Source organism: Zophobas morio, unplaced genomic scaffold (genome assembly GCF_036711695.1).
Source record: "Zophobas morio isolate AGI-343-1 ecotype UQ-CSIRO unplaced genomic scaffold, CSIRO_AGI_Zmor_V1 ptg000005l, whole genome shotgun sequence".
Taxonomy (NCBI): Eukaryota; Metazoa; Arthropoda; class Insecta; order Coleoptera; family Tenebrionidae; genus Zophobas; species Zophobas morio.
The window spans coordinates 9,486,360-9,511,488 of record NW_026972110.1 but is presented as its reverse complement, the minus strand read 5'-3'; the positions used below and the strand labels follow the sequence as shown (position 1 = coordinate 9,511,488).

The following is a 25,129-nucleotide window of genomic DNA, read 5'->3' as shown; positions in this document are numbered from 1 at the left end:
CCATCACGAAGGATGGGAAAACACTTCAGTCCTGTGGTACGCTACTTTATGTACTTCCGGAATCAGAAGTCTAGTACCCAAATTACTTTTTTTGCAGTTTTTTTCTTTGCAAAACTGCGCAAATGTTTTCCATGAGATTTCTTTGTATCGACTGGCGGTGGCGTTGTCGACGTTTTGGTCTGTTATACTAAACGAATATTCCCCAAAACACTTTGACGTAATCGTTCCGCCACTTTTACAATATTTTGAAAAAATATTTGCTTGTTGCCACAGATTCGAAAGCTCAAGGATACATGATTTTAGGAATGAATCACGTCTCTAATTCTTCGTCTCAAAAAGCAATAAAAATAATATTTTAACTCTCTGGGGGGGCAACTTCATCGGGAAATAATCTGCCAAAATACCCCTCGATCAACTCAGATTACTTGTGATAATCTTTTCAAATGCCTCTTTATTGGCTACGCTCACTTGAGGCATGTATAAAAGAATTATTATCAGCAGTCTGAAATAGTCTCGGGAATCGGTATATTACTATTTATGATTATTTTATTTTATTAACTTTTCGACCAATAACGAAACACATTGTTTCAAATTACAGCGACTATTCTATAACTGAGCTGTAACATAGGCTTTTTCCGGGAAGCTATAGTAAGTCGACATTCCCATTGGGTCAAAAAACGGGTCAGTTTAACAAAATTGACTGGCACTCGTTATCACTTAAGTCAACTTTGGTGTTACAAATCGATATTTCAGAGCACTCATATAATTAATTACACATGAAAACATTTCTAACAAAAGATATTGTGCAAATTCATAAACAGCAAGGAGAGGGGAGAATTAATTACTGTTAATTATCGGAGTCAGCAATGTGTACTCAAATTTTTATCTACAATGTGCTACATTAGTATAACGTCACAGCAGGGAATGTAAATCGTAAGTTGCTGTAATTCTTTGTTAAAAGGGAAGCTTTTTCAAAGATAGTTTCTTATTTTATGGTATACCTAGTTCCCTTGTTAAAGACTGCCCTCAAATTTTTGTAAAACTGCTGTACTGCATTTCCAGATGTCTGGAAGAGAGTATCAATCTATCTGAGTTTTAAAAAAGAAAATGTGACTAAATTCATTAACTATAGACCTATTTCATTATTATTATTAAGCAATTTCTCAAAAGTCTTTGAATCAATCTCATACAAAGCTATATATTTTGGTGTAAAATATTACATGTCTCCTCATCAATATGAATTTATGCAACATCGTTGGGCTACGACGAATCTGGCATGTGTCATATTTCTGAGGCCATTGACATGAAAAAAGTTGATGTTTATTTAATTTTCGAAAGGCTTTTTATCAAATCGACCAATTTGTGTTGCTTCATAAATTACGTCGTTATGGTTTTTCAAATTCCTTGTTGATTCTTTTTACCTCATACTTATTAAACAGCGACCAGTATGTCAAATATCGATTTTTTTTCTCAAATGTTGTTATTTGACCAACATCTGAGGATCCAATTTGGACCTGCTGCTCTTTCTCCTGTTCATTAATGACATCGTAGGTACTATTATTATTATTATTATTAAGACCCACCACTGACTCGGAAATGACAGGCATTCAGGAAAGACTTCTATTATTATGGATACTAAGATCAAGTAGTGACGTGCATTGATTATATTAATAAAAACTTTTGAGACCCTAGAATTACAACATACAAATTTAGCTGCTGTTATTCTCTAAACTCACTCAATCCCCAAGAGGCTAGCGTAAATACCGATCATTTAACCATAAATCCCTTAAAAATGACGTACACTACTCTAACCCACTGGTGTTAACCTATTCTAACTGAAATGACTAGACCCTTCCAGAGAAACTTACGAACAATATGACATGTTCCTAAGAAAACAGCTTCTTGCATTTTAACAATTATTGAATCATTTAAGTGTAAATATTTCAAATTCTCAACTAAATTATTTGCTACTATACCTACATTGGGGATAACTAAAGGTAGAATTGAAATTTTCTGAAGATTTAGCATTATCTTCATTTCTTTTGATAACTGTAGATTTTTGAAATTTTGGTGTGCTATGTTTGTATTATGTTGTGTGTGTTAGAAACAGCAATGTTAATGAAAAATGGCTTCATGACAATGACATTTAAAAGTATGATATCTGGTCTTATGGCTGTAATGTCGTCTATAAGTATTAGATATTGTATGATCCCCATGTAGCTCGTATTCGAAGTTTTCAAGGAGTGGAGATGGATTATAAGTGTAATAAGGTGTCGGATCTTGGAATAAGTTCCAATTTGTTGTTAAGTCTTTGTGAATGATTTTGGCTGCGATGTCGTGTCTAGTTTTGTAATCAATTTGTGCCAGGATGCTACAGGATGATATGTGCTGAATCGTTTCCGGTTTTTCTTTACAAAGTTGACAATAATCGTTCCTATATCTGGATCTTTAATTATATATTTTCTTTAATTCTTTGGATTAATTACTTGATCTTGAATAGCAAACAAAATTCCTTGTATTTCAGCATACAAACTTGATTTTTGAACCAAATCAATGACGTGAGTTGATGTGAGTTTCATCTAGGTCTTTGAAGAATTTTCCAGTTGAGATGTTTAAATTTTCCCAATCAGATCATTTAATTATTTCACGAATATTAACAGTGGAACGGAGAATGTATTTACTACTTTCATTAAATTCTTTCCGTTTAACTGTGTCTTCAAAATTAATTTTATTCTTTCCAGATATTTGTTTTTTGAGTTTTGTTTTAGTTGTAGTATGATTAATATCAGAAGACTGATGAGATCCCAGATATTTTGTATGTTTTCTTTCGTTTTTGGGCTTCGATTATTTCGTTATTCTGTGTTACATACTGTATTTGTTGATGAATGTTTTTCTCAACACCGAAGCCCACTCTGTGCTTGCATATATTTTTTTATCATCCATAGCAAGTGAAATAGTCTACTTTCTATTTTAGTGTTAATTCTTATATTGGAACCATAATAATTAATAATTGCAGCTGTCCAAGATGTAGGAAAGACGATTTATTACCAAACAGATCCACAACGGACTGAGCGGATCGCCTTGAAAAATTCATCTTCTGATCATTATTAGATTTGATAATTGTTTAATCATTTAATTTTATTTGAAGGATGGTTTTTCAAAATTTAATATTATTAATATTATTTTCAATAATAATATTAAGATAATGTTTTTGAAAATTTATTAGAAAATTTAAAACGTTACAGAACTACTTTTTTTTTACATAGTATAGCTTATTATACGGCTTAAACGGAGCCACAGTTAGTAATGTTCAACAAATATTAAATAAGTTAAAAAAAAAATCCAAAAATGTTAATTAAGAATATACAAAACTATTAGAAACGCAAAATAAATCCGCGAATACCAAAAAAAATCTGAACAACCAAGGGAAAATTTCAAAGGACAAATCCCGCTTCTTTAAAGAAATTATAAAATTTTATTTTACGATTTTCGTTTTGTGATAACCGTTGCAAAGTAAAAACCAGCGGCATAAATAACACTCCCTCAGCCCCGCACCAAGAATTTGCGCTTCCAAGTGCAAACAATGTCAAACATATTTAAAACAGGGAACCAACGGGAAAAATATCCTTTCAGCACTAATAACAAGCTTCAGTTCAAATGTTTATGTTTATACATTGAAAGAATGTCATGCAGAAATTAGTTTGATTTGAATGAGTTTGTCTCCTCAAAACAGAGGACTAAAAATTATTAATTAAGCCACAATTCTGTCTCCCTTTATTTTATAAAAGGCAATTGTGTTGCCAATATTTGATCATTTGAGTAATGAGTAATGACTGTAAGTGTTTTTTGCGGTATTATAGTCAAATTAGTACCGTTTATCAATAAGAAACGTTATTGTTGTCATATTACTCATAAATGTCGTTAACATAAAACGTAAACAAAATAGTCTTGAGTATATAAATATGTTTCTGCAATTGTAATTGTATACAGTTTACTATAAACTTTGATTAATATTGGAAATTATGTATTGATGTTTTGAAAAAAATAAAAATCTAAAAATAATTTCGTTAAAATCTGAAATTTTAACTTTACTCTAATGTTATATCACGTGTTGTACTTACATGTACTTTAGTTTAAAAAATTTTTAAAGTTTAATTTCGACAATTGACAAAACTTGCGGTTGACAGTTTTACTTATTTTTCCTCAATATGTATTTGTTGAGCCGTTTCTTTCTTACAAAAGTGAGTCCTCAATATTATTCTCAATAAATCACTCATTCTTTGTTTATGACAAACTAGAAACTGCGTATTGTAGTTTATCAATTTACACTTCTAATTTTGCAGTGTGTAATGTATACTTAATTATTTAGAAGGTACAGCTAGAATGAGATGCATATAAATATAATTATAACCTTGAAATGTTTACCAAATTAGAATAAACGAATCATATGAACAAATAGTCAGTAGTGAGACTGTAAAACTTAAAATTTTACTTATTTTTGATATTTATTTAAGCGAATTTTGCATCTGCATAATATATTACACTGAGAAATTTTCCATTTGGACACTTTTTGATCGAAACAACTAATATATTCGTAAGGTCAGGTCAGGTCAGGTCAGGTCAGGTCAGGTCAGGTCAGGTCAGGTCAGGTCAGGTCAGGTCAGGTCAGGTCAGGTCAGGTCAGGTCAATTTTGCATCTGCATAATATATTACACTGAGAAATTTTCCATTTGGACACTTTTTGATCGAAACAACTAATATATTCGTAAGGTCATAATTAAGAATATACTTTTGAAATAAGGTGTACTAAACAACTTTTTTAAACAAGCATGACGTTGTTGAATTTTGCTAGGACTAAATATATTAATTCTGATGAACTGTTTCTGAGATAATCGATGAAGATGTTTGATATAGCTTGTACCATTAAACAATTCTAAAATACTTTATACAGCACATTCCATACAGTATTTTTAAAATCACTTTTATATCGTCACCTTTTTAAATTAAATGAATAAATAAACTTTATTTAAAGTTCCAAATTTCTAAATTAAAGTTAGCACGATAACAAACTTCAAGGAACTCTTGTTTGTGAAATTTATAATTTCCAACATGACACACTGGATGGTCAAACTATACCCACACATGTCGATCAAATTAAATTAGATTAATCAATCATTGCTACCCATTTACAGTGAGCTTTAAGTATTTTGAACTTTTCAAAGTCAAAAAAAAACAGCCTATACTAAAATAGTTGTGACGATGGATTGTTTGCTAATAAAATTCGTCGAAATTACAATTCAGGCATTTACTTAGTCACAAAAAAGTTTGCTAGTCTTATACTTAAGTAAATTAAATCAGTATGGGGTTAAAGGTATTTGTAAAGTTGCTTCAGAGTTAAAAAATGTAGCCCCCATTTTTTTTGCGGACACATTCTCGGTTTAAATCAATATGTGTGGGTGTAAGTACATATTTGTGTATTAATGTAAGTCACAGCTATTCTTTTTTAGTGTAAACGAAACAATAACAAGAATTATTAATAAAATCGATAGTAAGGAATATATACATAAAATCAATCTAGTTTTGAAAATAGTAAAATACACTAGGCAAAAAAATAGATCGATGGAATTTTTTTAATACTATAATTACAAAGCATTTCTTCGTTTTTGGGAGTATTTTAACCTATGATGTGTTAATCATTATAATGACTAATGACACTAATAAATTGTTATACGGGGTGTCAACAAAATTGACTTTGCCCAAAACCAAACTAAAGAATTATAAATTATAAGCTGTCAGTCAACACGTATTATTGTTTTGTGCAGGAGGATGATAATGCAGTTTAGGTATTTTATTTTGTTTAGGAAATGGTTGCCTATTTTTACGTAACAGCTGCCGTATAAAGCAGAAACCGTATCCTTATTATACGAGTAATAATTAAAAGATACATCTTTACTAAAAACATATAAATCTACATTAAGCAGTTAATCAATAGTCAGTCTGTATAAAAAATAAACAAAAATATTGCAAAAAAAGTGCACAAATGCATCCTAAGTAGCATCACTTGTTTTGAGAATTGTTATTTAACACTGATTCAAGTAGCATACGTTTGTTCATAAATTTCAATTGTTCTGTTTGTGGAAATATTTCTTGGGATACCCGCGTATAAAATGTTGTGCAAGGAATTATTCTTAACCATCAAGTGTGAATATGTAAAATTTAAGCAAACCATACTATATAAGCTCAGAATTACCTCGGAAAATGTAGTATTGCGCAGTCACCTTATAATTATGTTCACCAATGTTTACATTTTATTTGGGTTTTTGTTACTATTTTGTTCTGTAGGGACGTCAAAACGTTTTCGTGAGTACATAGTATATATTTAAAATACACTATTAAGTAAACAATTTTACTTACTTTAACAAAATAAATTCAATTTTTAGCATCGTACATAAAAAAATGTCACCAGAGTGATCCACACATTAAACATTGCTGCATCAAAGCCCTGGACAGTGTTAAACAACACTTTGCCAATGGAATACCAGAATTTGGGTTTCCTCCTATGAATCCTTTGGTTATTCCTGAAATTTCTCTGGATTCTGACAATAGCTTTAAAGCTGCATTCAAAAATGTGACGATATTTCATTTGGATACTTTAGAAGTAAAAGATATCAATTTCAATCTACAAGAAAATCGGTTTGAACTTAAAATTTTTTTTCCCCATTTGAGAATTTCGTCAATATACAATATACAAGGGAAAATTTTATTTCTACAATTGGACGGCCATGGACCTGCAGACGGAAACTTAAGTAAGAAACGTTCAATTGAATATTATTTATTTTCTTCAAACAAATTTTATCTTGCAGCCGGTGTTGACGCAGATGTTACATTGCAAGCACAACGCTACAAAAAAGGAAACAACGAACATTTAAAATTTTCTACCATGGAAATAGATGAAAAGGTACACAAAGCAATTTTTAAATTTGAGGGGCTTTTTAGAAATAATCCTGAACTCACCGAGCAAACAAATAAAATCCTCAATGAAAATATCGATGAGATACTACAAGAATTAAGGCCTTCGATACATTTAGCAATTAAACAGACAGTGCTTGGACTCATTAGCAGATTATTTGAAAAATTCTCGGTTAAAGAATTATTTCCAGAATGACATGTTCATGTTTCAAATGTATTTTAAGTGTTCTTAATTATTATATATATTTAATTTTTTCTCTGAACAAATGCCAATGAAATGCTAAATAAAACATATTTTGTACAAAACTTTCTTTCTTCTTTTTCCATATTATAACACACACGTAAATAGTGTGTTAGGGATATCACGAACAATAATAATTAAGAACAAAATTTGATAATAAAGTTTCCTAGTTTAAAACTTAAAACCCCTAGCAACTCTTACATTCTTAGTTTAATTAATCAAAACTATTTAATCTAATGATCTGGAACAACAATGTTGAAAACATCTAGAATTGTACTTATTATCACAAACATATCGATAATATTATTTTCTATTGTAAAAAACAGTTAGAATTCGATGTGGGAACAAATCTTTTACTACTTATATACAAACGATACATAAATACAGAAAATTAATTAAAATTAACTAAAGTCTAATTTAGCATTGAGTTATAACTGGAAAATTTTAGGTAACAATTTTTTCAACAATGAGAAGTGGGTTTTTCTACATAATTCGTACTAAACTGAAACACATAGGTACGTTTTAAATTATGTGAAAATTATATGGATTAGTAATTAAAATGTCGCTTCATAAGCCTTGTTCGTGAACCGGATATACTTCATCGTAAGGAAGACGACTTTGAAGCTTCTGTTGAAGATCATATATTATTTGTTCAATAATTTTTTCAGCCGTCGGTTTCATTTCTTCTCCGAGTTCTTTTTGATAATCCTGCAAAACCTTTTCTACAGCTTTAGCTGAAACCCGAATTTAAAGACATTTTATAAACAACTAGTTAAGTTTCATGTTTTTACCCAAAACTTCATTTCCGTCAAATAATCCGTCGTAATGAGGATCTGTTACGTCTCCTACGTCGATATGGATACTAGGAGGATGTAATGTTAAATACTTCTGACCTTTTCTAGTAGTTAATGAAGCATTTTGTTTCAAAGTACCGCTAGATGTAGCTGAAGTAACGTATGTTAGTGGCAAATAATGTAAAATATTAATGATTGTTTCTTACTAATTGTGAAATTCATGTTCCCTTTACCGTCAAGTGGTATAGTTAAAACTTTTCCATTCACCACATATTTGGCCTTAAAATTCAATGCACCCATCTTTAATTCGGAATCAAATTGTAAGGTTTTTGGGTCAAAGCTAAAATTATAATACAAACAATATTTTATTTAATTATAAGTTTACAGTTTTTGTAAAGTAGATAACATACAATTTTTTGGTCGAATGACATACTTTGACAGAATTACACGTTTTATGTGAATGTAAAATTCTTGACATTAATAATAATGTATAGTCCGTCTAATAAAACTAAAAGAGACAAAAGAAGCGAAGAAGGTATGGCAGACAAAAAGATAGAGAAAAAGACTAAAAAAAACATGTGACATTGAAATGGTGGGGCTCCTAAAAGAAAGGAATATAACAGGGAAGAGGCGAAAATAATGGCAGAAGATAAGCAAAATCTGTCAAAGTTTGGACACAATGAAATATGACTCTACACACCTTTACAGCTTAAGATATATCAAGGTTTTAAATTATATGTACAGGGTAAGTCACTGAAAGGGCAGTCTTTGGTATCGCATTAATTATTAGAAATTTAGATTTATGAGTTCAGGAGTAGCATACACTGTTTTTGAGACGGAACATACAACTAGTTTTTTTAGTACAATGTCTTATGTATTTTTACATATTGTGATTGATCTCGTTGTAGACTTTAGAACAATACCTAATTTACTTTTAAAATTTTGATGGGACGTTGCCACATTATTCCAATTTTCTTCACAGTAGGGTTATTAATAAATCTATGTTATGAATTTTTATGGAGAGCTTAACAGACATACACGATTTGTTGTGGTATCAATGAAATTAGTTTTTAATATACAAAGTGTTTCTAAAAAATTCTAAAACTTTACGGTGTTCAAGTATGGATATTTCATTTTTTCAAACAGACTACCCTGCATTTTATTACTTCATCTTACTGTATTCTTTCTTTCGATAAGTAAGTGTGTCTCTTAAAAAAGTAAATAAATTTTGATTCACTGTATACTATATGCCTAAGAACGCCTTAAAACGTTGTAAAATGTTGTTATTCACTTTTAATATTTTTTACAAAACACGAATTAATAAACCACGTATACAAATTAACATACTTACTCAAATTTTTCGAACTCGTAACTGTCAAATCCAGTGATGACTACGTCCTTCAATGTCAGATTAAAACTGACCGAATCGTTAGGACCCCCTTGGTGAATGTGTACCTCAGGAACATAAAACGGAGATATTGGAGGAAAATTAAATTCAGTTATGCCTTTCATTAAAAAATGTTTCATTGTTCTTGTTGCTTCTAGTATACATTTATTTAGTTGGGGATCATCTCTGTAACATCGTGGAAACTGTGACGCTAAAACAAAACAAATCAACAATTTAAGGAATGTTTTTTCAACTCTTTACGGCACTAGGTGTTCAGCTGAAAAAGTCGTCAAGTTGGCGTTGTTTTTTTGGTAGAAGAAAACGCAGCGAAAAACACATTTGTTTTATTTATACGTACTGTTGTGTAAAATTGACATTTGACAGGGTTGTTAAAAGGCGTTGTCATCTGTCATCTATTTAGGTTTACTGTACACATGCTTCCCAATATTTACAAAAATCAATATTAACTGATGACATTTTCAATATTTCAATTGAACACCCAGTATGTAACTTGTTAGAATGCGTTGTTTACGACAAAGTTAAGTGTGCGTGAAAAGGTGCCATCCTAAATAACTAACCCATATTCTATTCTGTTGTTTTATTTTGAGAAAAATAATAATAAAATAAGTCCGGCAGCACTACATCAAAAAATTTGGATGACCGTTATTTCAAATGTATTTTGGTACTCCATAAGACTGCATAAATTGTTTTAAACCTTGTTTGTCATTTGTTAAAAAAATCGACAATTTCTTTTAATTTTTAACATATAGAAAAATTGTATTGTAACTAAAACTTGGTGGGTGTACTAAAATGTCAAAACAATATTTTTTTATTATCACTACTATTTTGTTATGCAAGCAGAACTTCTTGCGGCATGAATTTGGGTTCGCTGTGTTCAGGCTCCAGGCTTTAGAAATAGGTTTAGATTTTGTGTTTTGATTTCTCAACACGTAAGAAGAAATATACCTTTGAATCTAGAAAATGATTTACCACGTTTTACAATGATAGTTATTGTTGACTAACATCAAATTCATTACTTGAGCATTGATTCTTCATCTAATTGGTAGCTGAGAATGTATTTGGAAGAATTAAAAAAAATAATTTCCCAGACACTATGTTACCAGAACAGGTCCTGCAGAGTAACGAACCAGAATCTTTAGGAAATAATTATCTGAGAGTGAGATCTGCGCAATGTGCGAGCAGGATTTGATTCCATTGAAATGAAATGAAAGAAGAAATGGACGCAAAAATGGGAAAAACAGACGGAAAAATGGACATAAGCATGGAAGAAATGAACTAAAAATTAATGCAAGAGATGAAAAAATGAATGCAACAATAGAAGAGATAAACGAAAAAATGGACGCAAGAATGGAAAAGATGGACGAAAAAATAGGCAAGCAAAAAGATAACATAATCACCAGCCTAAGTGAAAAATTCCAAATGGAAGTGGAAGCAAACAAAAAATGAAATAACAGGAATTAAAAAACAAATGAAGGACACAGAAACAAGTTTGCAAAATCTTGTCGAAGAAAACGTGGTCTTGATGGATCAAAAAGTAAAAGAGGAAGTCTAACATCTAAAAAGTGAGTTTGAGAAACCAATACAGCAATGTATGGAAGATCGAGTGAAAATTTTAGAAGATATAATGGAGATTAAAATGAAGAAAGTCGAAGAAAAAAATCGTGTAATTGAAGCCGTAGACAATGACCCGCATGTGAGCCAAAAATTTATTGCACGACAGGTAGGAATATCTCAATCTTCCGTTTCAAAAATTTTGAGAGCGAATAAATTCCACCCTTACCATGTAACATTAGTAGGTACAAGATCTAAAAGAAGAAGACTTTCCCAGAAGAATACCATTTTGCAATTTTATGCAATATGAACTAGAGTTGGACAACAATTTTTTAATCAAAGTTTTGTTCAACGATGAAGCAAGATTTGGCAATAACAGGGTTGTTAATCGGCACAACTGTCACTATTATTCCCAAAATAACCCACACCGGATCAGAACAGCTCATTTTCAAAATGTTTATACCATAAATGTGTGGGCTGGTATGATTGCAGATTACGTAATTGGTCTTAACAGGACACAGTTATCGACAATTTTTTATTTAGCTTAGGTTATTAGAAAATGTCCCTTTCAACCTTCGACAAGAGCTGTGGTTTAAGCAGGATGGGGCACCACCTCATTATCATATAGTCGTTAGGGACTATCTTGATGAGACGTTTACAAATAGGTATTATAATACTCATCCTGTATATTGCAAGTCTTGTTGTATTGCCGAATTTTCTCAGAAAATTTTGAGTGTGCGTGAAAATCATACTGGACTTGAGCAACAATCCAATTTCGTTCACTTAAAATACTTAAATAATGTTAAAAAAATTGTGTTAGAATACGAGGTATTTACACACATCGAAATAAAGACAGTTATTGTTTGATTTTGCTTGCTTCTTAAGTTCATTTATTAAAAATTTATCACAACTGTAGAAGGGTTTTTGTATTAGATATTTTTTCATTTTATCTAAAAATATTTTTGATGGATGTTGTTTCATTAAGCTGGGAATAATATTATAATATTTAATAGCTGAATAATGTGTTCCATCTATAGCTTCAGTCAACCTTAGCTGTAACCTCCCTTAGCAAGGTATTTAGAGATTTAAAACCTCTAAATACTATCTCCGTTCTTGTGTAATATTAATGACTAATTCAGTAATGAGAAAGATGTGAAATTAGCAATAATATAAACCAAACATCTATAAATAAATAATATAAGGGACTCAGTTGAAATTTTAGTAAGACAGACGCTATCACTGTGTTAGTGATACAAGAAAATAATTGAACTTCATCCGCCAAGAAAGTTGAATGAAAAATATCACTTGGATCCAGTGGTGTTTGCATTTGGTAGCATGTTTTTCTTTTAGAATTGCTTATATAGAATGTCTCAAAAAATTGTTATACTTTATTTCTCAAACAATCTTAAATTCCTAATTAGGACGAGTGGAATAACCAAATTCATTCCATTGTTAATTGTTATTGACAAATAATTTTACACCGGAAGTAGTATCAAGTTTAATAAAACAATATATAATTAAATTATGGCCGCTTCATTGTTACAAAAATGGAGAACTTAGTTGACTTGGTGGCGTACAAAATCCATAAGCAATGGATTTTATATGGGAGAATTCGCGGCGGTGTTGCCAGTTATCCAAAAATCTACCGATTCCTGAAGTAGGTTTCGGCCAGAAAATCTTGGGCAGTATTTTTCTCTTATTTAAAAAAAACACGATGTAGTCTATGCTTCATTGTCATAATGATTGACACTTTAAAAAAATAAATTTTGACGTACGTCATCATCCACATTCTAGTCTACGTGAAAATGACAGAATTGCCCAAGATTTTGTGGCCGAAACTGTAAAAATACATGAATCTTACACAAATTATCATAAAGTTATAATATTAATAATAATAATAATATACTTTATTAACGGACTTGGCCATTTTACATTTACATAAATATCATAACTTAACATGTAATAAATTTATATATGAATATACATTTCACAATCCTAAAACAGCTTTACATTTGTACTTAAAATAATTAGAAGTTTATATCTATGAAATCTACGCGTGACAGAGAATTACTAGTCCTAAATAATCTAGTGGTACAGGAATTTTTCCTATAAGTAAGTAAGTAGTTCTATGGTATGGTACATCTAAAAAGTGTGTATTTTTTGTTATCCCGCTTTTATCCATGTTAAAATTTGATTTTTATATATTAAAATTTCGTAGTGAATCGAATTATTTCTTGAATTTCCATAATTTTTTCTTACTTTTTTAATTGTAAAATAACCGAACACTACTGATTCTAACAATGTAACTTTTACTGTAGGTACTAGTATTTTTATATTTCTATCAAAAAAATATGTCTGCACAAAATGTTGAAATGTTTAGTGGCAAAGTTGTAGAATGGTTTGAAAGACAAAATTTTGAATAGTTTTTGAAATATGACGTGATAAGAAACCAAAACACGAAAGTCTAAACTGATAAAATTAAATTCGCTTTACTGTGAAATTTTAATATATATAAATGAAATTTAACATGAATAAAGGCGGAACGACAAAAACTGTATGCTAATTTGTGTAAGATTCATGTATCAACCTTTTTAAAAATCGGTAGCTGTTTGGATAACTGACAACACCTCAGCGAATTCTCCCATTTACAATGCATTGCTTACGAGTTTTGTACGCTGCCGAGTCAAACCGGAACGCACAATAGAATTACTAGTTTTATTTAATGTACTTTTTTGATACAGCCTTAACATACATAACACATATGACAAATTAATTCACGTCGTTAAAAATAGCAATGTCAACTGCAAATTATGCATCTTCAAACGCGCATGCAAACTGTATAATAAGGGCGTTTTTTTCCGCTAATTATAATAAGTAATTAATTAATTTCTTGTTTTAACTACCACCAATCAACAGTTCAATAAATTAAAGTGACAATGTCACAGCAAAAAATTTTATTCATCCTTGTTATTACTAGAATTTGCAGTAAATCATTTTTTCCTCTATGTAATAACTTTTTAAGAAAAAAATTATAGAAACTTCAGATCAGCAAGTAAAAATCATCCACTATCAAAAAACAAGTACGAAAAAAGTGGGAGCTAAATACCCTTGAAATAAAAATTAAGTTCTCAAATTTCAATAAAAACATCACCAAAGCATAACAAAAACTGCATGCGGATCAAGGCGTCATTCCCATTAAATTTTGCAAAACAGGTTTTTTGAGATCACTTTTTCAGTATCAGGTTTTAGCTAGATTAAATATGTATATAGTTAAAATTAATCTCTTCATAAGAACTTTTTGTCTAAAACAGCGAGATTTTTAAAATTACTGTTCTAGTTGGCCATGACGCCTACGTCAGCAATGCATTTGCAACGGCTGACTTAATTGTCATTGCCAACTAGACCAGAAAAAAATCATCCGATATCTTGTGTCAGTAATTTTAAAAACTAAATGCATATTACACAGCGCACTAATATCGCAGTGTATTTTTGCTTCCCGAGCCTGAAGTATTTTTGGGGAAGATGTCATACGCTCTCTGGAAGAGAATGAATCTTCTAAGTGTACTTTTTAAACTCTAATTTTGGTGGTTCGTATCTTATCAAAATTTCGTAAAAAAAGATGTGCAGTCTTTTGACTCTTGTGGGATATTTAATACATTTTTAAAATGAAATACATATCTCCATTAATACCAGAATTATAGTTATGAAATTTGGGTTTGGCATGGAACTTGCGACCCCGGTCCATATTCTGACGCTCATTTGACCGTAGTCGCTTATATCCTGGGTTGGTGGTAACTTGTTATTATACATATTATGTTAATTTTTTTGCGAACATTTGGTCGTTTATGAAAAAACGCAAAATGGATTCGTACACCAGAAGCATAGGAGTTTATGTTTATTATTGTATTAATTTAAATCATTTTAAAATACAACTTATGAGGTATTCTATAAAAGACAAACTAAGTTGTGCGCTATGCCTCAAAAACAAAACACTCTGTACAGTCAAAATTATTTTAGTCTATGCTACTTAAAAAAACCGTACGTCTTTAGTATGTAACTTTTTCTCTCCCTCTCTCTCTCTCTCTAATAATAATTAATAAGTACATATATGTATATTAAAAAAATTATTAATAAAATGAATAAATAACCCTCACAACTACATAATTACATACTATTATATGTAGTTCTAAATAAATTTGATCATAATTTTAAATTATTATGTTTATCACAAAACAGTTCTTATTATTATTATTATTAATAGAAAAAAATCACTTACGCCATTTTCTGCTTTCAGATACAGAAATCAGTAAGTATGAAGAAAAAAATACGAAACAGTTTGTTAATAAATAATTCCACATTTCCTTTCGGGCTGCTCACAACTAACTGAAACAAAAACCAGAAACATTTTGCCTTGAAATTTTTCATGACGTTTAATGATGGCTTTTCATAAAAAAACTGGTATTTAATAATATAATATTCACGGCAGAGGATAAAAATAAATTACAAGAAGATCAAATCCAACTTCAATCCCATTTCACGTTGAACGCAGTCATACAGATGAAATTTTGAATACTTGTTATTTTAATACAAAAATCTTCTGAAACAATTTTGGAAAGACAAACATTCTATTCCTACTAGTAGTACTTTTACATCTAAACGAATTGTCTACTATACTAAAGCTTATATAGGTGAGGAAAAGTTAGAGTATGATACCAGTCGAATCGGTATGTTATAATTCTAAGGTCTTGAAAAAAGTTTCGTTTTATTATAAATGAACAATATTGCATGGTTTTATTTAGATTGGATTATAGTTATTATCCAAATTCTTACTACTGCTGGAAACAACATTTTATAGTAAAATAATCCAGTCCATTTTGTTTTATTATTACTATTTTTTTTTTGCTTTCTACTGCGATGTTGTACTATATTTAAATCATGTTTTAGAATACAAATAAAAAATTTGAAAATAACACGCATCACAATCTATTGTTTTCAAAGCTTGTGACTAAAATATATAAAAGTAGATAGCCAATTATTTATTTCCTTGGTTACATAAATAAATTAACAAGTCGTTCTAGCTGTACTTAATCTACATTCTATTTATTTCAAAAGTTTTAACAAAAACTAGTACCTGTTTCCTTTGTTTTACAAAAAAGGAACAAAATTTAAATGATTTAATTTTTCAATTAGGCGAAAAGTCAGACATAACTAGAAGGCACAAAAGTTTAACACTTATAATAAGTAAATCATTTACATACCACAAACTTGTATATTAAACAGCGTACCATGTTTTGAATTATTTGTGTATATAAATGCATCTAGTCTGATTATTTTTTGTACAAATATTTTTAAATAGTGTTTCATTATATTCAAAATACTTAAAAAATAATAATAAAATAATACTGAAGCCTCTTGCAGATCATATTTACCTAGAGTGAGAAACACTTTGTGCATTTAATACAAAATATTTCTGACCACTCATAAATTACATCTTATCTTAGTAAAAATGTCAATGTTAACTACAGACCTATGATGCACCTGCAGTGTGCTAGTTCGTAACGAACAATGACAAATACTTTGCAGGTATTAGAATGTATATTTTTCAAACATTTAGAATTAACCTACATTTCATTCTCACATTAAAAAAAAGTTTTGTTTTACATGAATTTTGTGCCATTTCAGGCGCTAAAATAAAATATGTGTTTACGTATCTCCTTATTTTCATTATATCACAAGTTCACAAGGTAAAGTTTGACTTGAGTAAGATATTTGTTATTTTATTTTAGCACAAGTTAATGGTTTCATCAAATTGAATTTTTTTAGCATCAATTCGCTTGCTTTTGAACACATAATGTTTTATTTAATATTTTCGGAATTTTAGGCAACGTATAAAAACATGATACCTATTCTATGACCTACAATTTCGGTTCATGTTAAACTACAATCCAGCTGATTTATTTTGATTCTTTAATGTTTCTGAGATTTAAATTCTTAGCTAAAATTTCTGCTGAATTTTGTAAGAACTAGGAATTTACCTTATTTTTATGTTAGTTGATTAAATAAGAATTTTAAAGTTCATGTAAAATTAACCAGAGCACATCAGCTTAATGGGTGACCGTTTTTTTAATTATGTTATTTTCTTTGTTACTTTAATTATACTTATTTACAATTTTATCTACTTAATCTCTGAATCAAGACCAATGCATGTCAAACAGTTGTGTCTAAACAACATGAGAAAGTAATTATTAGGAATCTTAAACAGCAGGAAAAATAACCAAAACAATTGTTTCCTAATGGTGCAGTGAATAATTTTTTTTTCGATTTTTAAAGTGTAAGCAAATGGATCATATTTTAATTCTTGGTATTATGTATATTACGATAAATATCAGTGATAGAACTAAATACAAAATTCAGTTATGTACAGCAATATTTTGTGGTATGTATTTTAGAGAATTTTTTTTAAAATAGGCAACGTCATAAATTTTAAGTATGTTCTGATGTCCATCATTTTTTTTTATTTTAATTGTTAGTTACTCTGACGTTTCTCAGTTTTCAACATGAATTTTTTTCAGTGGATTTCTATGAAGCGAAATTTATTTGCTCGTACCAGTTAAGGTTGTTGGTAGCAATTCCTTTTCGATGAATAAATAAACAGTATTTTTGTGTGATTGAAAGAAATTAACACAATTATTTAACAACATAACAAACTTTTCCTGTTTCAGTTCCTATCAACGCAACGGTCAAAGATTATAATTTAAATTTATGTACATTTGAGAACAGAACTAGTTTTGAAAATATCTAGTTGCACAACAAGCGATCTTTACAACTGCACAACGATATATAACTATAATTGGTCATAACACTCATAACTCATAATTTCGAATAATATTTTTTCTCCACATATAATTATGGTCAAGACATGATATCATCAGATCACTTATACTTTGTTTGTCTTAAAGACGTATTAGAACTTTCTGCCACGGTTAGGCAGATGAACAAAAATCATAAAGGTTTCTGAAATGTTCTTCGTACGGATCGTTCAATTTGAAAACACTAAATGGGGTGATTTTTGGTTTTGATGAAAAAAACTGAGGATGATCTTTTAGATAACAAATAAGAAAAACCATCGACAATTATTTTTTGAACTTGAAATTGTACCATATTCATACTTTCCTGTTATGGGTTGAAACTTTTTCCTATAGCACATGTTGAAATGATTATAATTTTATTTACTACCTAGTAAATGTACTTTCAGTAATAAAAATGTAAGTATCTTATCTGCATAATTCACCACTGCATGGTGGCTTATTGAAACTTCGTTATAATTTGCAGATTTTTGTTATTTTCAGCTGGCTCCTGTACGAACACAATTGTTCTAAGAGAGTTGATTTTTTCAGAAATTTAGTACTCGTACAACAAAAATGTAACTGCAGTTGCAACAAAATTCTTGAAATATAAAATTTTTTGAAACTAGCCCACTTTGTTCCTCAAAATCGTTATGCTGAAAAAAATGAAAATCTGAAACTTTCAGGAAATGTCTCCACATTCACCTTTTCACGCCAGTTCTGTTCTGTTATTTTCATGTCTCTAAGAGATAATATATTATAGGCTTTTAAATGTTTCCGAAATAACTAAAAATAATACCTTCCACACATAACTATTGTCTGAAAATACATAGGTACATATATTTGTCTTTTAGTTCAAATTAATGTTGCTGTTGACATCATCTATGACTATAGGACTGTATTGAGCTTAACGATACGTACTTTGCAAGCACTATAAATATTTGAGATATCTCTTTATACGTCAAACGTTTTAAATAAAATTATGATTGAAGTTTGAAGTATTTTGTATTACCTTCGACTAAATGGAATAAAATGATTTATTTCTTGAAAATATCGAGTAACTATTTATTAATGTGTATGAATTTTTGTGGTCAAGTTGGCAACATATTTGAAATTTTATGCTGGCATACCCGATTGTCAAACGGACCTTTATGACACCAAATCAGTAGCTGCTATCTTCTCACCAAGTTCGTTAGGGGTGCTCATCTCAAAATCGGCAACTGTGAACCGACAAACTAGCATTGCTGTCAATCATTCGGAATTGCCAACACAAAAATTTGTTTTAATTATTAATAGTCACCCAAAAAATGATATTGCTTTGTTTGCGCTATATCTTAATTTTGTAATATTTCCCGAAATTACCTTTAAATATAAATGGCGACGGTTTTTCGTGCTTGGTTCCTAGAAGATCATCCCCAATTCTTCTCGTCAAAATCAATTTTTTTTTCAGAATTGATATTTTCATATATAACTCCCCACATGGAATTTTATTTAAGCTGCTTCCTTGAATATTTAAAGATCTCTCGGCAAACTTTTTCAAGTGAAGTTTTATTTCCTGTATAACTTCGTCAGATTTTTGTCAACTTTACCTAAAAATAATATACAGGATTATGTATACAACCAAGACTGAAGAATCATCTCATACCCAACAGCTTCCCAAGCTAGATGCGCGTTATACTTACCTAGTTATGAAATACCACTCTTCTTCTTAATGACAGTAGAGTAGCTTTGTTTTCTATAGGTATGAAACAAAAATTCTAAACCGATTGTATTAAATGAATAATGTATTTTGATTTATTCACGAAAAGTAAATGCATTAGATATTGTTCCGAAATAAACCCATACCCTGCCCCGGTACGACGCCTATGGGTGAATCATCGTCGGTGACGGGCCGGGCGGCGTTCGCTAAAGAAAAGCCTGGAAGTCGCGATGGGTATTCCAGAAAGACCTCGACTGCGGAACTATGGGAAGTATGGTTTTAAATAGAAGCCACCTTCGGGAACGATTAATATTCAGCCAGTTTAGTCAAGACAGAGTCCAGCCAAATTGCACCACAATTATTTTGTACAAAATCGCTATGCAGTTAGTCGTGTAAATTTGTGTTAGTAAGAAATAAATTGTTGAGTTTACGTACGTCAGTTTTAAATTTCAGATAATCGTAACAATATCAAACTGAGAAAAGAAAAGTGCAACAAATATATAAAGTGGTTTATTTCTTTGTAAAAACAATAAATTAAGTGAATATGTATAAATATTACTATAATTTTAGATACAAATACAACAACAGGAATATGTTATAAGTTATAAATAATATATTAACACTATATAGTGTGTCTACAAATGACAAAACAAAAAGCAATCAGATTTGAAAAAAGTTCTAACAAATTAGAAACTTTTTAATTACCAAAAATTAAAAAGAATTTATACATTTGATAAATACCTAAGGTTTGTCGTTAAAAAAAAAAGTGACATAATAACCAACTCTCTAAATTGCTATAATTGTACCATTTAGGCCTCGTAAGTGTTTTGATTACACTTTAAATTCCCGAATTTATTCTGCATTTCTTTAAGGACACATATTTACAAAAAGTTGTGTTATGCTAAAAAAATAACGTACTTAATTTTTAAAATATCACAGACTTGGAACTAAATAAACAATATGTGGCCAAAGACATACTGTTTAACTTAATTCATTATTATTGTTGCAAATTTCTGCAATTGTTTCAATATCAGTATTGTAATGTTTATAGAAAATTGAATCCCGATTTGTACCCTGTAAATTAATCGTGTCTTTTTTTTTTTTTAATATGGCAGATAGTTTTTATCCGTGGATAGGATATAATTCATCGTATGGAACTTTATAAGTAGTCTTCTTCTGTAGATCATACACTATTTCTTCAATAATTTTTTCTATTGCCGGTTTTACTTCTTCGGTCAGCTCTTCCTGATAGTCTTTGAAAATTTTCTCGGCAGCCTTGGCTACAATGAATTTACTTAGAACGTACTTTAATTGCACATCAAATTTTACCAAGCACTTCATTTCCATCAAATAATCCGTTATAATGGTAGTCAAGAATTTTTCCTACGTTGATATGTATAACTGGAGGTTCTAGCTCCAAATATTTAATATTATCTTTTCTTAAAACAATTTTACCATCTTGTTTGAGAGTGCCACTTGTGTTTGCTTAAATCACATGTTTTTATTTTATTGTCAGAAGCATTATTTATTACATACTAACGTTGCAACTCATTGTTCCATTACCACTAACCGGTATACTTAAAATTTTACCATCTGCTATGTAATGTCCTTTTAGGTACATGGCATCCATTTTCATTGATGATTGAAATTGTAAATTTTTCACGTCAAAACTAAAAATATTTTTATATAAAAGCAAGTTAGCGACCGATATACTTTGTATATTTCAGCAGTCACTAAAATCAGTGGATGAAGCCTCATATAGGTACCTACTGATTAAGCGATACCCATTTTGATAACTAGTACCAGTAATACCGGTCGGAATATGTTACCTCGACTTTTGAGGACGAGTAGTTTTAAACTTTCTTAGATATTTTTGTTATTTTACCATTGTAGAAATTTAAATATGTATAGTTAAAAGTAAATTATATTGGTGAATGATTCCAAAATTACAGAACAAACTTCCATTACACCACAAGGGGCATATTACATCTTTAATGAATTTGAGGTTGTTTATTCCGGCCGGTAAGGATGGCTAGAATAGATATTTTTTTCTTTAGTATGTATGCGAATTTGTTCTTTGATTTTCAAGACTGTTCAGTTGTACAAAATAAATCGATCTCTAGCTCAGTTTATAATACTTACTCAAATTTATCAAATTTGTAGGTGTCAAATCCAAATATTTGCAAGTTCTTGAGCATAACTTTATAATTTATTGAATCTCCTCTGCTGCCATGTTGGATTGTTACTTCAGGAACGAAGAATGGGGATATTGTTGGTATGTTAAATTCGGGAATGCCTTGTTGTAAAAATGGTTTCATTTTCTTCGTTGCTTCTAAGATACACTTATTTATATTGGGATCGTCTCTGTAACATCGTGGAAATCGCGAAGCTGAAAAATTATTTGGCTTTCATCTGTGATTTCCTCATCGTTTTCAATTAAATTGGTTAACTTAATATTATTATAATATTTAAAAAAATGTCTATTAATACAGATTAAAAAAAAATGGTTAAATGGGCGGATCTCTGAAAATAACTTTTAAATAGTTTCAATGTCACTGCCTTCCGGCCTAAGCAAGTCTACAACATTTTATACACCACTATAATTATTTTGTAGGTCTCAGTAATGCACTTTTGAATGGGAGAATGAGAAAAATGTTGAGTTTACTTACGCCATTTTTTTGGTGATCCCTCTGATGAAGTAATCCATAAGACGGTAAATAATATAAACGAAATATTTTTTAAATCACCCATCATTTTCTTTGCAACAATTAAAACGCAACTAAAAAGGTCAAGCGCAGTCTTTTTCTTATATGTGCACAACCTTAATCTTACCCTTGACAACTACTATTAAAATAATTGTACGATAAATCGGAGAATACTATGCATTCACTAACATTACATCACTTTAAAATCTAGGAAATAAAAGCCCAGTTGATCGATTCTTTCGGGATATTAAAACTCCTAGTAGATAAACACACATTATTTTAATGTATTAATTTTGAAGTCTTTTAAATTTAAATTTTTTACACGATACATTTCTATTTATTAATTTTCTAAAATAAAAAGAAACACATTTTGATGACAATTTGCACATTTTTTGCGTTAGTGGACAAATTGTCCCAAATTTAAGAAGAAATGTATCATTTCATTTTCAAAAAGTTCTGAGAAAGCAATAAAAATACGATCAAAAGTAGTAATGGATTTTTGAAGACTTGTCGTAGATTGTTACATGTTAAATTCAAATTTTCAAATTGACTGTAATCCGACAAGATGAAAATTCTATCAAAGACAAATCTTCACAAATCCCTGGGCGTCTTTGATTGTGTGTTTTATTGCTCTCTCCGTACATGTGACGTCCTAAGTAAAATTCTCAATCTGTTCATATAACGTTGTGTAAAATATTTTTTATCTGGTGCGTTTCTATAAAACTCGGTTGTGGATATAATTTAAAATTATTTTTAATGCTACATTATTTATAGTTTATCCACTCGATTTTTTTTTTCAGTGGAACACCTATGTATTTTAAAAGAGCTATGTGCCTAACAAAAAGAAGCAGGAAATAATATGATGTAAGAGTTTTCCTGGTATTTGCCCTTCCACCGAAGAAAATGAAGGTTTGCTTTGGAATTTTGTACACAACTGTTTAGCAAGAACACTGCGTTATCCAAACCCTTTCGTCTTGATATACGTATAGAAACTGAACGAGATTTAAATTTATCTACTTACACAATTGATTAATTGATTATGTATGCAAATTGTGCTTTATTTGGACAAACCTAACAAATCTACATAAAAAAGTTTGAGGTCGAACTCCACATTTATGAATTAAGTGTTTTATTGAAACAAGGACATGTTTCGAGAAACCTCTAATCTCATCTTCAGCTTGTTAAATAAAATGAAAAATTAAGATTTTAACAGAAAAATATGTTCATACCATATTTCTCCACTTTTAATAAAGACTCTGTTAAGTATATAGTGTATAAACGAAAAAGTCTGTATTTTTGAAAATAATTTTCAATGAATTGTAATTCTATCTGATTTCTTTCAGATCGTGTCAAAGAAGGTTTTCAATAATTTATGAGAAATGTGTCGCCTTCCACCATCCTACCATTGAGATATCCTGTATGTATAAAGTAATTTAAAAAAATATAACGGACAGGAATCTAATACAAACTTGATTAAACAACTTGTAAGAAATTACTAACCTTGAGCGAGTAACACACTACTTCGTTTGTTACAAAGTACGTCTACAGTCTACAGACATCTACTTTAGGTACAGTGAAAATGCATAAACATACATCCTTGATCTAAAGCTTACGTATTAAATCCATCAATTAACCTCAAAAACAACACTTCATTGCCTTGACTGAGATTTTTAATACTAATAAGAATAAGTCCTCACCATGGTCGTAGATCACCTCAAACTTGACTCACAGGATAATTATAAAGGCCATGCGATCGATCTCAGCTTAAATTTCAACTGTCATGAATATTACCTAGTGTCGTATCCGGAGGAAGTTGAAATAGGACATTTTTAAGAGCGCAAATGAAGTACAATTTTTTTTTCAAATGACCCACTTCGAGCTTTAGGAGTGGCGGTCTAATTTTTTTCCGCGTCTCCCATTCGCCAGGTCGTAGCTATTATTATTTGCAAAATATCAAACAGTGGGTAAACACCAAAATTTACCTTAAGTATTTTGCTTAAAACTTTACAGTTTTCAATACAAGGTAACAACAGCCGTCGAACTAATAGTAAAATTAAAATCTGTTTATTTGTAGAGTTTTGACAACTTCTTTGAAGAAAAAAGAATTAAATATGTTTTTAAGAATACGCTTAATTTGTTCATTAGTGAAGATACCAAAAAAAAAAAAAAATAAAAAAAAAAAAAAATATGGTCAAGACGATTGATCTTGTTGAAAATATCTCAAAGAAATTCGTGTTTCGTGTATAGGTTTATTGTCCATTGATTATTATCTAAAAAATTACTTCTCCCAAGTTTGATGTTAATAAACATCAAAACTAACTGGATTCGACCAAACTTGTCAACAACTTATTTAGTAAAACCTAATTATTTGATATATGTGTTCTCAAATGTCACTTTGCTTGTAAATAAAAATTGACTGTTACTCTTATTGATATTTGCAAATACCAAATAAACAGTAATCATTTACGATGATGAATTATTTTCTGAAATGTCATAACAACTGCTTTCTCGTTTTCATTGAAATTTTTTATGCAGATTTAAATTATATGAAAACAAACACATCCTGCTTTCGCAGCAGGATGTAATTTTCCATTTGTTTTGAAATACTTTTGATTTATTTTCTTATTCCATGGGCAACTTGGTCATTATAAGAATATTTGAGTCTCGATATCATATCACTTCAATAGTCAACTATAATGTGATTACAAGCAACATCCTAAGAATTATATCTTATTGTAATAAATCTGTGTGCCAACCAACACTTGAGTGCTTATGAACTTTAATCTGCGTGTAGAAGCGAATAGTTTAACATTTTAATTATCCTGTAATGAAGCGGTTTCGATAAATCAAATCTAGATGGTTGTGTATATTTACTTTACATTATTACTTTATATAACTGGAATATTAAAAAACCTTC

The 25,129-nt window shown here is 30.0% G+C and overlaps 3 protein-coding genes across 3 annotated transcripts; 1 reads left to right on the top strand and 2 right to left on the bottom strand.

The window, feature by feature from the left end:
- Positions 1–6,277: 6,277 nt before the first annotated feature.
- On the top strand, positions 6,278–7,165 carry LOC135122634 (uncharacterized). The gene is made up of 3 exons (XM_064046938.1): positions 6,278–6,360; positions 6,441–6,806; positions 6,864–7,165. Exons 1-3 carry the CDS (start codon positions 6,288–6,290, stop codon positions 7,163–7,165), a joined length of 741 nt encoding a protein of 246 aa, XP_063903008.1. The 5' UTR covers positions 6,278–6,287.
- Positions 6,817–15,347, bottom strand: LOC135122631 (uncharacterized). Its single transcript, XM_064046936.1, has 5 exons — positions 15,240–15,347; positions 9,356–9,602; positions 8,211–8,344; positions 8,002–8,154; positions 6,817–7,944 (listed from the first exon to the last, which is right to left on the bottom strand). Exons 1-5 carry the CDS (start codon positions 15,319–15,321, stop codon positions 7,778–7,780), a joined length of 783 nt encoding a protein of 260 aa, XP_063903006.1. The 5' UTR covers positions 15,322–15,347; the 3' UTR covers positions 6,817–7,777.
- A 4,915-nt stretch (positions 15,348–20,262) lies between these two features.
- On the bottom strand, positions 20,263–22,402 carry LOC135122632 (uncharacterized). Its single transcript, XM_064046937.1, has 5 exons — positions 22,177–22,402; positions 21,650–21,896; positions 21,044–21,177; positions 20,837–20,992; positions 20,263–20,787 (listed from the first exon to the last, which is right to left on the bottom strand). The coding sequence occupies exons 1-5, from the start codon at positions 22,259–22,261 to the stop codon at positions 20,630–20,632; spliced, it is 780 nt and encodes a 259-aa protein (XP_063903007.1). The 5' UTR covers positions 22,262–22,402; the 3' UTR covers positions 20,263–20,629.
- Positions 22,403–25,129: the final 2,727 nt, after the last annotated feature.

What these genes read in the sequence shown, in the direction of transcription:
- LOC135122634 (XM_064046938.1), top strand. Translation starts at nt 6,288, where the DNA reads ATGTTCACCAATGTTTACATTTTATTTGGGTTTTTGTTACTATTTTGT. An exon ending in AGGGACGTCAAAACGTTTTC is followed by an intron (nt 6,361 to 6,440) that starts GTGAGTACATAG and finishes TTCAATTTTTAG; the next exon opens with CATCGTACATAAAAAAATGT. An exon ending in ACCTGCAGACGGAAACTTAA is followed by an intron (nt 6,807 to 6,863) that starts GTAAGAAACGTT and finishes TTTATCTTGCAG; the next exon opens with CCGGTGTTGACGCAGATGTT.
- LOC135122631 (XM_064046936.1), bottom strand. Translation starts at nt 15,321, where the DNA reads ATGTGGAATTATTTATTAACAAACTGTTTCGTATTTTTTTCTTCATAC. An exon ending in ATCTGAAAGCAGAAAATGGC is followed by an intron (nt 9,603 to 15,239) that starts GTAAGTGATTTT and finishes GTTTTGTTTTAG; the next exon opens with CGTCACAGTTTCCACGATGT. An exon ending in TACGAGTTCGAAAAATTTGA is followed by an intron (nt 8,345 to 9,355) that starts GTAAGTATGTTA and finishes TTATAATTTTAG; the next exon opens with CTTTGACCCAAAAACCTTAC.
- LOC135122632 (XM_064046937.1), bottom strand. Translation starts at nt 22,261, where the DNA reads ATGATGGGTGATTTAAAAAATATTTCGTTTATATTATTTACCGTCTTA. An exon ending in GGGATCACCAAAAAAATGGC is followed by an intron (nt 21,897 to 22,176) that starts GTAAGTAAACTC and finishes ATAATTTTTCAG; the next exon opens with CTTCGCGATTTCCACGATGT. An exon ending in AACAATGAGTTGCAACGTTA is followed by an intron (nt 20,993 to 21,043) that starts GTATGTAATAAA and finishes ATGTGATTTAAG; the next exon opens with CAAACACAAGTGGCACTCTC.